The sequence below is a fragment of the Oreochromis niloticus genome, linkage group LG1 (assembly GCF_001858045.2).
Source record: "Oreochromis niloticus isolate F11D_XX linkage group LG1, O_niloticus_UMD_NMBU, whole genome shotgun sequence".
NCBI classification, from domain to species: domain Eukaryota; kingdom Metazoa; phylum Chordata; class Actinopteri; order Cichliformes; family Cichlidae; genus Oreochromis; species Oreochromis niloticus.
Window position 1 is genome coordinate 37,454,503 of NC_031965.2, and position 13,605 is coordinate 37,468,107.

General features: G+C 44.1%; 1 protein-coding gene across 5 annotated transcripts in view; it reads right to left on the minus strand.

Annotated features, from left to right (window-relative positions):
• plekhg4 (pleckstrin homology domain containing, family G (with RhoGef domain) member 4) overlaps window positions 1–13,605 on the minus strand; it is an 83,329-nt gene that overhangs the window by 19,717 nt on the left and 50,007 nt on the right. For 2 of the 5 annotated variants that reach the window (XM_019361303.2, XM_025908295.1), the window contains exons 2-3: window positions 5,810–6,007; window positions 1,225–4,255 (exon numbers count right to left, since the gene is read on the minus strand). In XM_019361303.2, the coding sequence (XP_019216848.1) occupies window positions 1,225–4,255; window positions 5,810–6,007 (3,229 nt within the window). Of the gene's footprint in view, window positions 1–1,224; window positions 4,256–5,809; window positions 6,008–6,253; window positions 6,257–6,779; window positions 6,886–7,922; window positions 7,930–13,605 lie in introns of those variants that run through there. The other 3 variants (XM_025908298.1, XM_025908294.1, XM_025908301.1) reach the window with 3 other exon arrangements.

Sequence of the window (13,605 nt, forward strand, 5' to 3'; positions counted from 1 at the left end):
ATTTTGTAAATAAGCTGAAACTGAAGTGACATACGCCCCTCACTAATAATCTTGATTTTAAATAAAGAGACAATGTTTTAAGTTAATTCTCAGAGCCCGAGGCTTCATCAGGGTCTCACAAAGTGCAAGTCAGTAGCAGGTGGGAAACAACCCCTGTGCTGTGGGGTATAACCCACAGGAGGTGCTATAATGAAAAGCAGAAACCTCATGTACAAATATTAAAAGTGTAGAAAAACTTAAAAGTACAATATGTTAAGCAAATAAATCATGTAGCTACTAAACAAAACAAAAAAAAGCTTTTTAATGATGTTCATGTCTGAACTAACCAAAGTGACCAAATTCAAATTACAAGAACAAAATAAATCTATAGAACAAAAAAGTCACGCGCTGATACACATAGGCAATGAAGACTGCCTGACACGCGCTGGTCTCACCAAACCTAACACCTAACCTGAAGGATCTCAGCAGTTCCTGTGGTTATGCTTCCTCTACATGAGATCTATCCAGGCTTCCGTGATTTTGTTCAGTAAACAAATACATCACCTGTGCATCACTTACTCAGTATGTTACTGTCAAGTGTTGGAGCCTATAAGGCAGCGCTCAGGGCAGCATAAGCTGAACTCTTACCGTTTTAGGTATTCTGGGTGATGTATTTACATTATGATGCACAGAGTTGTTTTTTAGTTCAAAAGCTTGAGATTGTCAAGTCCCTGCTGCATCTGAACACGTCGTGATAAATCTGCATATTTTACTTTCTGTTAAACAGCCGGAGGGATGAGACGTTCAGCTTTCTCTCAACTGAAGAGCAAACAGTAAACAAAGACACTGCAGAGAATTGCCCTTAATGGAGCCTGGAGCAAGAACACAAGGCACACAACTTCCTGTCTGCTCTTGGGTAACAGAGGCAGGGCAGGCTGAAAAAAGCTGAATGGTCCTTTAAATGATAGATGCAGTCGTGTGAAATGTGAGATGTTAATAGAAAAAACTGAAAAACCGACACAGACTCGTGCAAGAGCTGCTCCTGCAGCCACACAGGTGAGTTAAAAACAGGAGATGAAGTCGAAGGTAGTTTTAGTGAAAGAGATGCAAAGGAGGAACCACTCAGCCAATGAGGAGAGGAGGAGGAGGATGTGATAAAGGCGGAGAAAGAGTGAGTCTGATGGTCTGTGGGAGGAAAAGCAGGAGGGGGAAAATGTACTGAGGAGGAGAAACAGGTTCGTGTACCTTCAGTGTGACACTCTGAAGCTCCAGCAGCCTCCTCACAGCTCCACCGCTCCTCCTCTTTTTGGACTTCCTGTCCACTGTTGGACTCAGCTTCTGTCAGAAGTAAGTTTTGATGTGTTGCTGGTGTGGAGACGCAGTGCAGTGTTTTACACTCCTCTGCGTTATTCTCTCCAGTACTGGATTGATCCGATTCTTCTGTGGGTCCCTGAAGTGCACTGCTTTCAGAATAAAAGTCATCGCAATGTGCTTTGTTTTCAGAATATGAGTCCCCAGGGTCAGGTGCACTTTCAGAATATGTGCTTGCTAAGTGAGAGTCTTCTGTACTATTTTCAGAAGAGCTCTGAGGTTGTGTTTCTTTTTCAGAATTAAAAGTTCCTTGATGTGTTTGCAGTGTGTTGCTTTCACAATAAGAGTCCCTGTGGTGTGTTTGATGTGTGCTGTTTTCAGAAAAATCCTTGATCTGCTTGTGTCCTGTGCTGGGCTCTTCAGAGCACATGTGCTGTGTCTGTTTTTCAGAATAAGAGCCCTTGTAATATGGTTCTGTTGCTGTTTTTTCAAAATTACAGCACTCAGTATGTTGCTGTTTATTATTTTCTGAGTCAGAGTGGCATTCTCTTGCTGTACTTTCAGAATAATAGTCCGCGAAGTGCGTTTCTGGTGCTGTGTTTTCAGAATAAGAGCCCTCAGTGTCTGTCTCTTTTATGTTGCTTTCAGAATAACAGTCTCTTGCTATCTCTTGCTTGTTATTTTCAGAATTAAAGTCACTGGAGTCTGTCTGTTTAGTGTTATTTTCAGAATAAGAATCATTGTAATGTGCTTCTCTTACAGTGTTTTCAGAATGAGAGTCCACCGAGTACGTTTCTAGTACTGTGTTTTCAGAATAAGAGTCCTGAATGTGTGGTGGTTTGTAATTTGCAGGATAACAGTCCTCGCAACGTGACTCTGTAGCTATGCTTTCAAAATAAGAATGCTCAGATTTACTTTGTGGTTTGTTACTTTCAAAATAAGAGTCAATGGCGTGTGTACGCTGTGTGGCATTTTCAGGATATAAGGTTTCTGAGTCTACCTTTTTTATGTTTTCCGAATAGTCCACAGAGTGCGTTTCCGGTGCTGTGTTTTCAGAATAAGAGTCCAAGGAGTGCGTTTCTGGTGCTGTGTTTTCAGAATAAGAGTCCAAGGAGTGCGTTTCCGGTGCTGTGTTTTCAGAATAAGAGTCCAAGGAGTGCGTTTCTGGTGCTGTGTTTTCAGAATAAGAGTGCTCAGTGTGTAGTGGTTGTTTGTTATTTTCAGGATAGCAGTCCTTGCAATATGATTCTGTAGCTATTCTTTCAGAATAATATTCCTCAGAATGTATTTGTGTTTTGCCATTTTCAAAGCAAGAGTTACTGGAGTGTGACTGCTGTGCATCACTTTCAGAATTTGAGGTTTTTACTGGTTTTATGTTTTCAGAATAAGAGTCCTCATAGTGTGGTTCTGTAGTTTTGATTTCAGAATAAGAGCCCTCCCAGTGTTTCGGTTTTGTGCTATTTTCAGAATAAGAGTCTTTATAGTCTGTTTCTGTTACAGAGTCGATGGAGTGTGCTTGTTGTGTGTTATTTTTTAAATAAAAGTCCTCAGATTGCTTTTGTTTTGCGTTACTTTCAAAATAAGAGTCTTTATCTGTGTGAACCTCTCCACATCCCTTTTCTTCTTCTGTCTCTCCTCCTCTTGTATCTTCTGTCACTATTTCCTCTTCCTCATTTCTTTCTTTACTTTGTTGCACAATCATAACCTGAATTTCCTCCTCGACCTCTACTTCCTCTGGGCCTTCTTCTACCTCATCTTCTCCATCTTCATTCAACTCCTCTTCTCCATCTCCCTCTGTATCTTCACTTTCAGCTTCCTCCTCATCACTTGGAAACTTTTCCTCCTCCTGCACCTCCTCTCCTTCCTCACCAGCTGAAATGACCGGTTTCTCCTTCCTTTCCATCACCACGCTCTCTTCCTCCTTGTTACTTCGCTCCTCCTCCCACTCCTCCACCCTCATTTCTGTGCAGGTTTCAGGTTCAGTGTTCAGATTTGTGCCTGTGTCAGTACCTTCTGTTTCTTCAGATTCACAGATGGATGTTCCTGTGACTTCAGGAGCGGTAGAGGAGGAGAAGGGGGTCAGGACTACAGCTTCATGGTGGTCCTGGTGGACGCTCTCTTCCATGAGCCTGCAGGTTGCATCCTCACAGGGCTGCGGGGAGTTGTTGTGTGCGTGGGCAGTAAGTGTGGAAGCAGCTGAGTGTATGTTGGTGGTTTGAGGAGTGTGTGCGGTAGCAGCAGACAGTGTGTGTGTGGTGGTATGTGTACTTGTCCTGGCTCGGTGCTGCAGGCTGATGGACTGGGTTAAGGAGCCTTTCTGTGGGGAGAAGCGAGGAAGCGGGAGCTCCGTCAGCTCCACATACTCCCCCTCCGAGTCCTCGCCCTCGCTGTTTGCTGGTGATTGGTCTGTTTTAGGCGAAGATGGGAGGTGCTTCACATCCCTTGAAGAGGTTGCTTCTCTGTTGTTGTCAGATGATGTCTTGATTGACACATCTTTGCCTTTAATGGACGAGTCCTGGTCCTCCTTCGGAGCAGCACAGGGCCGACTGATGAATTGTGGGTAGACCAGATCCTCCCAGGGGACCCTAAAGACGTCTCCGTGGGCGGAGAGGAGGCAGCGCTCCAACCTGGATGCACCGCGCTGCTCCCTCTCCCTGTTGACGGAGTCTAACCAGGCCATGCTAAAGAGAGACTGCAGAGCTACGTCGCACACCTCCTGCTGCTCCACATGATGGCTGCCGGCCGACACGCTGCACAGGAGCAGGCGGGGTTTCAATGGGACGCCGCCCCTGCAGGAGGCCCTGGGTGCTCGAGGAGGGGGTGGGGCTGCAGAAGGAGAAACCAGCAGGTAGAAGTCTCCTGGACGGAGGTGGTGTGGGTCCAGATGACTGAGCTGAACGACTACCTTCTCGTGGATGCACAAAGGCCAGCCTTCATGACGAAACAGGAAACCACAGTACTGCAGCTGAGGAGAGAAGAGAGCATCACAGTCAAGACAGAGCACCATTAAAATCCTGGTTCTGAAGAATATCACCTGTATGGGTGCAAACTAACACCAGCTCTAAATATCGGAACCTTGAAAACCAAACAGAGCAACCACAGAGATTCAATTAAATCTGAGTAAAGTTCCCACCTGATCCCCTCAGAATCAGCTGATTTATCTCTTACAATAACTTTAATCTCTTTAAAGAAATCATGCAAAAGTTCACCTTCATTGTCAAATAACATGCCCTAAAAGCACACGGGTATAAGTTGCAACTACATCTCTCCAGGTGTAACAATCTAAAGCTAAAATCTCGCTAACTTTGAGCATCAGTATCACGGGATACATCATAGATTTCATAGCAAAACCTGCACTAATTTAACATCTATGGCATAGAGCAGGGGTGTCCAACATGAGGAGCACAGAGTCCAACCTGGCCCACTGAAGCACTTAAGATGAAAGTGGGCTTTATGTGGCCCACGTTGTAAAATCAGCTGGACATCCCTGGCACAGAGGAACAGAAACGAGCACTGGAGCACGGTGGCTGGTCAAAACATTCCAACAGCTCCATTTTAAAACTTGTGAATTTCACTGTGAAATGAAAAAAAACACACTGTTGTATATAACAGTCTGAACATGATGATCTAACAACTTTAGGACCCGAAGATTGTCAAAGTCCTTGAAGGACACAGAGGATCCACGGATGATCTGTCTGCAGGTTGTTGCAGCATTTCCTGTTCAGCTTGTGACAATTTTCTCTGGCATAAGATGGCACGTCCCTCTTATTTGGTTTACTAAACTTTAGAGGGGAACATAAAAGTTCCGCGTCTTCATCCACTATTCGGATCATCCACTGATCCTGAGACCTCATTTAAACCTACCCCTCTGTATTCTGAGGGCCTGTGACTTGGAAGATTTTGCATAGCTTCATGAACAAAAGTGAAAAAACAATACAAAAGCTTATTTTGAAAGGGAGGCACTGATCGATTTGTCATTAATATTTTTGAACAAGAGAACAGTGTTTAAAAGTTTGTCTAACAGCTGTGGCACATCTGTATCCACTTAGGCTGCTGGAGCTGCTCAGTTAATGAGTCCCACAAGCAGTCTGACATCTTTCTGTTCATGCACAGTCAAAAGTTGCAACAAGAAGAAAAACACGCAAACTAGAGAGCAGCAGAGCCTCCCCAAATCTGACGGGACGTGAACGCCCAGCAGCGAGCACGTGAGCTTTGGAGTCGCTGTAACTGACCGTGACACATCAGTCGAACACGTACGACAGGCAGGAACAGACACGAATCTTCAGTGAGTCTTTTGATTCAGAAACAGTGATAATCTGTGCAGACGGAGATTCCTATCTGTTCTTGTGTTTGCCATCACAAACCTGATGTAACAGCAGACTACAGCAGGTTTGCCATCACAAACCTGATGTAACAGCAGACTACAGCAGAGTGAATCCTCAACAAAGAAACACTGAGCGCAAGTGAAGGACGCTTAAAGGTGTGATGAGATTACTCGGGGAAATGCAGAGATACTCACACAGGCATCCTGCTGGAGGTTGTGTAAGAACTGCTTTGCCGGCAGCAGGAAGTGGAGGAGGTAGCGGAGGCCGTCTCCTCTGTAATAGCGCTCCACAACGCTGAGGACCTGACAGAGAACAGTTGGGGATGTAGCTTGGAAGGGTGGGTAGAGGGCTGCCAGAGCCGACTGGATGCACCGGTCCAAAGATTCAGAGTCCTGGAAAGAGTAAGGGACGTTTTACTTCAAAAGTAATTTATTTCAGCTGGCAAATCTAAGAGCTCTGCTACACTTTATCAGATGCCACAAATGAGATTTTCACATTTTCAAATCCAAAAATCAGACACACTACAGAACAACCTTTAAACACACAAGGTTTCAATCTACTTTAACGTGAGCTTCAGACACCACGATAACATCTCGACTGTGGATTGAAGTTGAGAGCTGGTAACAAATTGTCATCACCATCTGAATTTTATGCCTCTGTGCTTATCAAACAATCAATGCTGGCATGTTTTTCTGAAAGGTGGAGATTGCAAAACAGCAATGTCAAACTCACTTGTCAAACTTGCTACCCTGCGTTTAGAGACGGATAATAAAACAGTTGCGCTGACGCTGAAAATAATGTGCAGGCCTAATTCTTTCCAAGTTTACTTTTACTGTGCGCAGTACTGTACAGTATCTGATGCAGACTGACTGTTTGTTTATTTGTTAGTTTAAGGAAGGCCTCTCTGGCTCCTTTGTCCTGATTTTATCATGCTGCTGATAAAAGACGTCTCTCAACCAAATCGCTCTATAATGAGCTGCTCAGACCAACAAAAGGTGCGTTCATGGTATTAAAGAATAATCAGTTTCAGCTCATGTTGCCTTAATGCTGGGCTTTGTGTGTCACAATCAGCAGTAGAACAGCCCAAACTGCTGAGGATACAGGAGAGAACATGTGAGTGTGTGTGTGCAGAACATCCAGCTGTCGTCTTTAAAAACACCACACCTCTGCATCACATTCCAGAACAGACAACAGCTCCTCTGTTCCCATCTGATCAGAATGATCAAAGTGACTGATCGGATCGCCTCGGAGACAACAGCAGCTTCCTCTCGTGCTTCCAATTGACACATTTAAGATAAGATAAGATAACCTTTAACCTTTATTAGTCCCACACGTGGGAAATTTGTTTTGTCACAGCAGGAAGTGGACAGTGCAAAAGTTATATAGCAAAATTAGAATACAATAAGAATAAAATACAGTACACAACTGTACAGAATAGAATAAAATAAAATACTATATACAGTAGAATAAATAGAATAAAATATACAATAGGATAAAAATAGTTCTATAAAGCATTTGCATTCTGAGTAAAAATACAACGATGCCAGAAAAGAGTATTGCACTTAGTGTTATTGCACATGTGTGGATGTGTGTGTTTGATCAGTTGAAGTCTTTGTTGTGGAGTCTGACAGCAGTGGGGAGGAAAGACCTGTGAAATCTCTCCGTCCCACACCGTGGGTGCCGCAGCCACTGAAGGAGCTGCTCAGTGCCTTCACAGTCTCATGCATGGGGTGGGAGATGTTGTCCAACAGGGATGACAGCTTAGCCACCATTCTCCTGTCACTCACCACCTCCACTGGGTCCAGAGGGCATCCTAGAACAGAGCTGGCCCTGCGGATCAGCCTGTTCAGTCTCTTCCTGTCCCCAGCAGAGATGCTGCCGCCCCAGCAGACCACACCATAGAAGATGGCTGAGGCCACCACAGAGTCATAGAAGGTCTTCATGAGTGGGCCCTTCACTCCAAACGACCTGAGTCTCCGCAGCAGGTACAGCCTGCTCTGCCCTTTCCTGTAGAGGGCGTCTGAGTTATGAGTCCAGTCCAGTTTGTTGTTCAGATGAACACCAAGGTACCTGTAGCTGTCCACAGCCTCGATGTCCATATCTTGGATGTTCAGTGGTTGCAGTGGAGGATGCTTGTGCCTGCGGAAGTCTACCACCAGCTCCTTGGTTTTACTGGCGCTGATCTGGAGGTAGTTCAGCTGGCACCAGTCCACAAAGTCCTGAGTCAGTCCTCTGTACTCCTTGTCGTCCCCATCAGTGATGAGGCCGACTATTGCAGAGTCATCAGAGAACTTCTGCAGGAAGCACTGGTTGGAGTTGTGGGAGAAGTCTGCAGTGTAGATGGTGAAGAGGAACGGAGCCAGAACCGTTCCCTGTGGGGCCCCCGTACTGCAGACGACCCTGTCCGACACACAGCCCTGAGTCCTCACATACTGTGGTCGGTCGGTGAGGTAGTCCAAAATCCAGGTAGTGAGGTGATGGTCCACTCCAGAGTTCTCCAGCTTGTCCTTCAGAACCGAGGGAAGAATAGTGTTGAAGGCACTGGAAAAATTTGATCAATGCTTAAGGCCAGCACAGAAGGCAGGCCCTGGAGGTGTGGCTGGGAGGCCCCATCTGCAGCAGTAACTGGATCCACTGGTCTGGAAGTAGTGGCGACTGGTCAGGTAAAAATATCCGCACCCCGTCTGGCTCCAGACAGCCCTCTGAGGTGTGTGTGCGCGCGTGTGTGTGTCCATGCCTCCTCTTCCTCCTCTTTAATTCAACGTGTTTAACCTTCCAGGCGGAAGCACACTGACTGGCAGCTCCACCCTCAACGTCGGCTTCACTCATACAGACAAATAAGTTCAGTTTTCCTCCTTTTCCTGTAGTTAACAATCCAGGAGCAGCAGCTCGTCACTATGCAGCACCTGAGAAGCACCTGCAGCTACAAACCAGCAAGGAAGCGATAAGAAAATCTAATTTTCAACCAACTCCTCACTGTGAAGAGGAAGCAACACAACAGAAACCACTAAAGATCTGCAGTGGGCAATTCGCGGCATTCAGTTTTAAATATTAAAAAAAAAAACAACCAACTTTTCATATTTTCCTGTGTTTTTAGCACCACCTGGAAGGACGTTTCTATTGAAATAAAGGTGACGCTAACACAGCTCAACACACCAACACACCAGGGTAAAGTGTGGTGAGATGGAGTGCCAAGTGTCAGAAAAATAAAAGGAAAAAGAGGTTTTGGCATGAGTTGAATGAAAATGAGGAGGTAACTGTTTCATGTCAAACGTCTCATAGTCGCTGGAAACCATAATTGTAACCAAGATTACATTTTGATTAATTGCACAACTATAGAGAACTATGCACAGCGTCACTGGAGAGTGGTTTGGGGTGGAGCGCGTTCTTGAAAGAACAGTGTAATAGCTCCAGATTGCTGAAATGCCCATCCCTGATAATTAACTGTATTTATAATGAAGTTAAAAACAGGTTTACCAAGTGCTTTACAGCTATACATACAAGCAAAGTTAAACAAAAAGCAGCACATTATAAAACAGAAAATACAGAAACTCTCAGTAATTGAGACTGACACATAACTTGTCATAAAATACATAAAAAGCTGTTTTATAAGCTTTAAAAGTGGACACGGGGGCAGCTTGTGTGATTATCAGCTGAAGCTTGAAGTGGAGTCTGTCTGTCGCCTGGCCTTGGGGACCAAAGGCAACAGCTGGTCTGAGTCTACAAGGAGGCATGCGAGTTTAATATAAGACTAGGGTTGGGCAACTAATTTTAATTTCATGAGTGATTTTGGCATCCGATGGTTATGAAAACAAGATAATTGCTACAAAAGGTCTCTCCCTCTCTCCCTCGCGCGCGCTCAGGTTTATTTTTGGCATTTTAAGTCTTTATTTGACAGCATTGTGTAGAGAGAGGGGAAGATGCAGAGAGAGGGGGAGGGGCAGCCCAGAGCTGTCCAAACCCACGTCCAAAACCATCCTCACCTCCATCCATCCATCCTTATCCTGTCTGTTATGGCAGCAGAAGGCTGAGCAGGACGTTCCAGATATCTTTCTCCCAATAATGTTTTCCAGTTCTTCCCAGGGGATCCAAGTTGCTCCCAGACTAGACAAGATGTATAATCTCTCATGAATTGAAGGTCAATCCCGTTGTCTACTCCCAGTTGGGGTTGTTTGGAAAACATCCAAAGGGAGGCCTGGAGGCGGTATCGTGGTCCACTCAGCACAAAGAGCCGGCGAGTCTACTCCGAGTTCTTCAACTTATATTTAAGGCTGAGCTCAGTTTGGCTGCTTTTGTCCACAACAGCTCACAAGCACAGTTGAAGGCCGGAATGAAGATCAACTGGCTCCACTTTCTATTCTCCACAACAGTCTGGTACAATGCCTCATGCTACCTCTACTTACCCATGTCATGCTCCACCATCTCCAGAGATATCTGCCCTCCCTTGGTTGGTGCAGCAACTTTCCTCCATTCCCAGAAGGAGCAATCCACCATTTTCCAACAGAGAAATGTGGCCTCTGACTGAGAGCTGCTGACCATTATAGCAGTCACTTCACACTTGGCTACAAACCGCCACATTGCAAGATCAAGATCACATCCCGATGAACGCGTCTTTCATTCACATTTCACTTAAAATTCTAAATGCTGCTTGTAAAACACGTTTTTAAGTGAAAGCTGCTTCTTGTTTAAGTTTGTGAATAATCAGATTAAAGTACTGACCAAAATAAGCGTATGATTCTTGCTCTAATCAAGCAGTTTTAACATAAATCAGTTGAGAACACCTCTGGTAGCAGGGAGGGGAGAAGATGGGAGATGTGCTCGCCGTTCTCAGCGGCACACTTCGGCACATTTTGTTGATGATTTCTGGGGCCATTACAGAAATCCAGATCACTGCAGATAACAGCATGACAGAGTTTGTGCATCATCCATGGTCTCTATGATAAAGGACGCCTTCAGTGTGTCTTCATACTAAACTGATACCATCAGTCACACTGAGTTGCGAAAGAAAATCTAAAAGCATATTTCATCACCGCACAGGAAACGCCGCTGGAGTCAGGCAGCTCATTCAGAGGGATTCGATCTGCAAAGTTTATTAGCAGTTTTTACTGATTAGTAGGGCTGGGCTATATCATACCGTTCACGGTAATACCGGTGTAATTTTGGGCAACGTTAGGAAAATGAAATATCGCGATAGAATATGGGTAAAACGCGCATGCGCAGTGCCTTTGTTTACATATGCATATGGCAGCGACGCAGAATGAGAAGAGCGAAAGTGGATCGTTAAATGAAACGGATGAACCAGAACTGGTTTGTAAAAATGCTGCAACTTCAGTGGTGTGGAACTGGTTTAGCTTTCGTCTGTCAGATACACAACAAAGCACTGTTTTTGGTAGCGCATGCTAGCGGGCCGTCGTTATTACCCTGTTGTTTGGAAAATACGGCACACTTAAAATCAATCCTTTGATTTTTCTGAAAATCGACAGTGCCCCTTATAATCCCGTGTGCCTTATGTATGAATTCTGGTTGTGTTTACTGACCTCGAAATGATTTTATGTGGTACACGGTGCTCGAAAATCTTTCAGATGTTTCAGTACGACCTTGCTAAGCTACGAAGCTGCACGCTTGATGGATTGTCAGAGCATTACGGCTATCGTAGGCAGGAGCCTCGCGGAGTGATACGTACTGTGCTTCAACATAATATTACCGTATTGTGTGTGTATAACCTCTTTTTAAGTTTTGTGGATATTATACATGGTTATGCTGAGGATGTGTCGGCCAATTTCCACTGGAAATGCCTTTTGGTTAAACTGTCAGCAAGGAATTTGCATTTGCACTGTTAAATTTTTATATAACTTTAATGCACATAAAAAATAGCTGCTTGTTTAAGTGAAAATACATTGATGAGGTTTTTTGCACTAATAAAGTTGTGGAGTTGTAAAGTATTTTGTCTAGTATCAATTATATCGTCAGTTATATCGTTATTGCAAATTTTCAAATGTATATCGTGATAAATATTTTTGGTCATATCGCCCTGCTCTACTGATTAGTATGTGAAGCAAACCGGCACTACTCACTGATACTAAATGGTATGATTACCAAGCAAGCTGTTTGTTGGACTTCCATGGACTAAATTCTTTGAATTCTTTAAATAATTTTACGTTTTAGCCGACTTTGATCTCCTCCTCCAAGAGTTTGCTTTCCTAGAAGTTTACTCTTCTAGTCCACAGCGATTCCTGACTAACCTTCATTTGTCCTACCCTTCCATAGGGCAGAAATCACGAGGCAACTGCCTTCAGATGCCAGCATTAAACGACTGGAGATTTACAGGTGACAGTTGTTTAAGTTACAAAAGCTAATGTCATGCTTTTTAATGCACCAGCATCTTTTTCTATTGAATGTAAGCACAACATCGGCAATGAACTCAAGTCCAAGTTCAGTTTAAAGACAACCAGCGTTGACTAAATCATGGATATAATCCTGACAACATAGGGTTATTCCTAATTCGCTAATAAATTCATAATAGAAGCTTATTTGTAGTAAAAACTACAAATAAGCTTCTGTCTGCGCTTTTTCACAGAGCAGATAGAAGCTTCAAACAGTCTGATGTTGATGGTGGTGGTGTCTTACATCAGAGTCTTATTTATCTGCTGTATGAGTGTCTGGGATGCAGAGATTACATCACTGCATCACAGCAAAAAACAAAAACAAAACAAAACCTTTATTTTCTCTGTTTTTCTAAGCAGCCTCTTTAGCGTTTATATTCTCCTTATTTTACTTTGTCCCGACTGTTAAGTTTGATGCTTCTGTTTATCGGCCGTATTTGCGCTGTTGTCAAAGCACCCACAGACCTGTTAAACTGACCCTGCGGTGATGTCACTAACAGTTTCCCTCTGTTTCCAGTTGTGTCGTCCTGCTCAGCCAGCGTTCCCCTTCAGCCTCGGCTGAATATTCTGGATGTGAATCAGGCGACAACTGGCAGCCAAATGCAACACTGAGGCCAATATTAGCAGCAGGATATCAGATGACAGCTGGTGCAGGGGGACAGGGGACCGGGGGAGGGATTTTTGTGCTGCTGAAAAGCACCGCGGCAGGTTGTGGACGATCATGAGTTTAAAGTGCTGATGCAAACAGAGACCGATCGTAAACACAGCAGCGCTCCAAAAGTTACAACTGGAGTAAAAATAAATGGGCACTGATGGACATCTCTGCTGACATGACACTGACACAAAGCTGGCAGCTTCATCAACAACAGAAACGTACAGATTCATCGCTGCACCGCCAAACTTCAGATCGTTTTGTAAACTATGGACACTTCGTATTTACTACATTCATATCTTATACTGTCTATAGCCTAAAACTAAGAATGCACTGTGAAAATACAGCATGCATATGTAAGAGCCATTTGAAAATGTGAAATTTAGACATTCTTAACTCATCATAGTAAGGCCAGTATGTTAGTGTATGTTAAGATCATCTTCTCTGTGGTGCGATGAGCTCATGGTCTCTCCTTTTCTGCATTAGGACTCTTAATATGCATTAATGTGCATTTCAAGAAACAGAAAACTTCAGTGACACAGTCCAGGAGGAGTAAACCAATTAAACATACTTCACATCTTTTATGTTGCTGATATAAACTGTAAACCTACTCTGTTGTGTAATGGCATAAAAAGACTGTAGGAATCACGATGTATATAAAAGCGAGGATTACAGTATTAAGACTGCAGCTCAGGCTTGCTTTGAGAGGGTGAGGAGGATGATGGGAGGGGGCCGCATCAAAGCAGGCTGAGAGAGGTTCCCATGGGAGAAACAGAGAGGCCACCCACTCTGAATAATAACTTCATTATCCTCAACACACCAAAGTCCTGTGATAAAAACACTGCTTTTACTTTCATTCAGATTTACAGAGTTTCACTCAGTTCAGCCTCTAATCCCGAGTGCAGCAACAGAAGAGTCTCACTCCTGAGATCACTTCACAACATAAACACACCAA